Source organism: Myotis davidii, unplaced genomic scaffold (assembly GCF_000327345.1).
Source record: "Myotis davidii unplaced genomic scaffold, ASM32734v1 scaffold520, whole genome shotgun sequence".
Lineage (NCBI taxonomy): Eukaryota > Metazoa > Chordata > Mammalia > Chiroptera > Vespertilionidae > Myotis > Myotis davidii.
Window position 1 is genome coordinate 97,447 of NW_006292908.1, and position 3,836 is coordinate 101,282.

Sequence of the window (3,836 nt, forward strand, 5' to 3'; positions counted from 1 at the left end):
CCACCTTTTCCAAAAAACATCAACAAGAACCTGCAGCTAGGCCTGGCCTAACCATTTACTGAAATTACAGTCACTACCTCCAATCTCTCACACTCACCCCACACATTGTACAGCACTCTAGGTCCTCATTATTTTGCTTTTTTCCCCTCCATAGCATTTAATTTATGTATTAGTTTGCTGTCTCAAGACAGACTACTTTTTTTTATTGATTTCAGAGAGGAAGGGAGAGGGAGAGAGAGAAAGACATATCAATAATGAGAGAGAACCATTGATTGGCTGCCTCCTGCACACCCCCATCAGGGGATCGAGCCCACAACCCGGGCATGTGCCCTGACCAGGAATCAAACTATGACCTTGTGGCTCACAGTTCTATGCTCAACTACGGAGCCACACTGGCCGGGCAAGACAGACTACTTTTGTTTGTTTTTTGTGTTTTGTTGTTGATGAATCCCATGCATGTAGACACAGTTTTTGGCATATCACTGGAGTTCAATATACATTTATTTTGTTGAGTTGGTGAGAAATAATGAACACTTATTAGAAGTATACTGTGCACTGTTGTAAGCTCTTCACATGCATTAATTAATCCTCAGTGCTACCCCATAAAGTAGGCTACTATAATTATCTCCTTTTACAGGCGAGGAACCTGAAGCGCAGTTAAGTAACCTGCCCCAGGTGACATGGCTGGCAAATGATAGAGCTGGGGTAGAAACCCAGACAGTCCGATTCCAGAGTCTTGCTCATAATCACTGCCCCTCTCACAGAACAAAGGATCAGCTAGTCTAAACTGCAGGATTGGGTTGAAATAAAATGAGAGGAAGAGATATGGTGTCATAGGGAACTAAACTGGCAGATCATGTCAGCGAAGAGCTACTGCTGACATCTCCCCTAAACTTGTGGCTCAGTGGTGAGAGGACATGAAATGAAAATGGCTCTTAGTGAACTTTCACATCGCAGAAGATTTAGGTTGTTTTATACTCCTGAAAGGGGCAGTACCAGGACCAAGAAATAAAATTATACATTGACAGACTTAGCACAATCTGAGGCATTTTCAGGAGTTCTGTCCAAGCCCTGGCTGGTGTGGATCAGTGGATAGAGTGTCAGCCACACACCAAAAAGTCTTGAGTTTGATTCCTGGTCAAGGGCAGGTACCTGAGTTGCAGGTTCAAACCCTGGCCCAGTGGAGCCTCATGCGGGAGGCAATAAATCGATGTGTCTCTCTCACATGTTTTTCTGCTCCCTCCCTCCCTTTCACTCCCTCTATAAATATGTGGAAAAAATATCCTTAGGCAAAAATTAACATTAAAAAAAAAAAAAAAGGAGTTCTGCCAGGCCAGTGTGGCTCAGTGTTTGAGCATCAACCTATGAATCAGGAGGTCATGATTCAATTTCTGACCAGGGCACATGCCTAAATTGTGGGCTTGATCCCCATTATGGGGTGTGCAGGAGGCAGCCAATCACTGATTCTCTCTAATCATTGATGTTTCTATCCCTCTCCCTTTCCCTTCTTCCCTGAAATCAATAAAAAAATATATATTTTTTAAAAAGAGTTCTATCCAAAATTGAAATCTTTCATCTCAAAAAGGATCCTAACACGAAAGGAATTTGTAAAGGGGACTCATACCTGATGGATAGTTGGACACGATCACTTTTTAAGGACCTTCTCCTACACTCGGATATTCGCTATATATTTAAGTTTTAAGTAAATAAAAGGACTTACAAAACAGTAGCGCTATACCCAGCAGGATTGCCAGGATCGCCCACTTGCCGAGTGACACCCCCACACTCCTTGCAGCGGCCAGGCACTGGCTTGGGTGAGTGCAATCGCACAGGTTCACTCGCAGGGTTTTCGTGGCCGACTGCCCTGCTCTGTCTTTCACAGTCACGGGAATATAGTATTCCTTAACCTCCGCATTCTTCCGATAGGAAAGACGGGCAGCTGTATCTGCAATAGAAGAATCAGAATTTCACGAACATGGCCTCCTCCCTTGGCATTTGTCTCACCGCACTTGTTTGTACGTAACTATCTGCCACTTAAATACAAATAAAGACAGATGCCTCTCTCCAGCTTTGCCAGGCACTAACCTTACCGCAGATGTGTTGCTCACGGTAACTTTTTAGAGAGAAGCTTAAGGAAAGAATTTGGCATCAGAGTGACCCAATAGCATTTCAACATTTAATAGTTCCCTACTTATTCTCTTTTTTACAAACTAATAATGCTAGATTGGCTTTTTAAAAATTATCTTTGCTGTTAAAAGTATTACAGTAGTCCCCTTTTCCCCCCATTGAGTCCCTCCACCTTATACCAGACCCCCTCTCCTCCCTCCCGGTTTTCAACTCACTATTGTCAGTGTCCATGGGTTATGCATATGCATACAAGTTATTTGGCTAATCTCTTCCCACTCCCCCTCATCCACCCTTCCCTCTTGACATTTAACATACACTTCAAGCGTTTTTCTGTAGTAGCAGTAAATGACACTCATAAAAAATTAACACATACAGTCACAAACAAGGGATGTTTTAACTTCACATCCTCTTATCCATGTACCTTCTCGTACCTACCTGTCCATTATAAGGAAATTTTTAAAAACACAGTAGACCCTTTGTGGTTAATGCCTCGCCTCTGGAAGTAATCTCAATACCAGAAACTAATCAATATCAGAAAAACAGCTCTCTCTATATCACAACAGTACATGTGTATCAACTGTGATATTACCCCCAACAGTCTCCATACCTTATTCTGATGACCTGATCACGCCCTGACCCAAAGCTCTCCACATTTCCAACTGCAATTACAACCTTCTGGAGCTTTTGCAATGCACTAAATGGACTGACAGCATAATACACACCTGGGAGCCGCCCGTGATTTTTAAGCTGCGCTTAAACGCACTGTTATAACTGGGAGGACGGCACCATGTTTGGCTGCACCTCATAACCAGCTTCCGGAGGAACGTGAGGCATCCCTCGGGTTCCTTCTGCCCTTCCGAAGCATCCTGTGCCTGAGGTAAGACCCCTCAAGGCCGCACCTGAGCCCTCGTCCTGCTCCCTCACCCACCAGCGCAGCAGCCTCTGACTCTCCTTGTCACTCACTCTGCCCTCTTCAAATTGCCTCCTAAGTGTCACCACGTCACCTTTTTACGGCATAAATCTGGACACAGTGTTGCCTTTACACACCCCCAATGCATACCTGTGGTCGCCTACTATACGAAGGCCATTCTCCTTGGCCGGGTCCAGCAGGCTCCTCACTTCCAGATTCCATCCTTCCTCCCGCCCGTTCTCCCAGCATTCCAACTAAAACTTTCTAAACGCCAACAACACTGATTTCCTTACTGCCCCAGGACTTTCCTCCTTTCATGCCTATATATTAATGAATTAGTGATTCAACAAACATTTATTAAGCGGTTAGAGTCTACTAAGCACTGGGCCAGGTACTGGAAATACAAAAATAGACTGCAATGTCTTGAGAAACTCGTGTATACGTTGGAGGAGAAATGTAAACGATGACAGTACCACATGAAAGGCACTATAACAAAGGTAGCAGTGTCCCTGCTTCTACTCCCAGAAAGACTTCTTAGACGTGCGGAATCATGTCTTCCTTGCTAATCTCTATACACACCCCAGGGTCAGCAATAGTGCCTGGGAGATAGTAGGTGCTCTATGACGGAACAGCATACAGAAAAGTCCAATTACATGAGAGAACATGACATAGCAACAAAGAAGCAGTGAGTCATGGCTGAAGTACAGGCCACACTCCTCAGAATCCAGTCACAGACCCTGTCAGAGGCTCCAGCACCAGGCCTCTGTCCATATCCCACCCATCCCCTTCCCAACTACCT

The 3,836-nt window shown here is 44.6% G+C and overlaps 1 protein-coding gene across 1 annotated transcript in view; it reads right to left on the minus strand.

Annotated features, from left to right (window-relative positions):
* DSC3 (desmocollin 3) overlaps nucleotides 1-3,836 on the minus strand; it is a 39,723-nt gene that overhangs the window by 7,501 nt on the left and 28,386 nt on the right. The window contains exons 11-12 of the mRNA XM_015565690.1: nucleotides 3,027-3,131; nucleotides 1,721-1,945 (exon numbers count right to left, since the gene is read on the minus strand). Coding sequence (XP_015421176.1) covers nucleotides 1,721-1,945; nucleotides 3,027-3,131 — 330 coding nt within the window. The remainder of the gene's footprint in view (nucleotides 1-1,720; nucleotides 1,946-3,026; nucleotides 3,132-3,836) is intronic.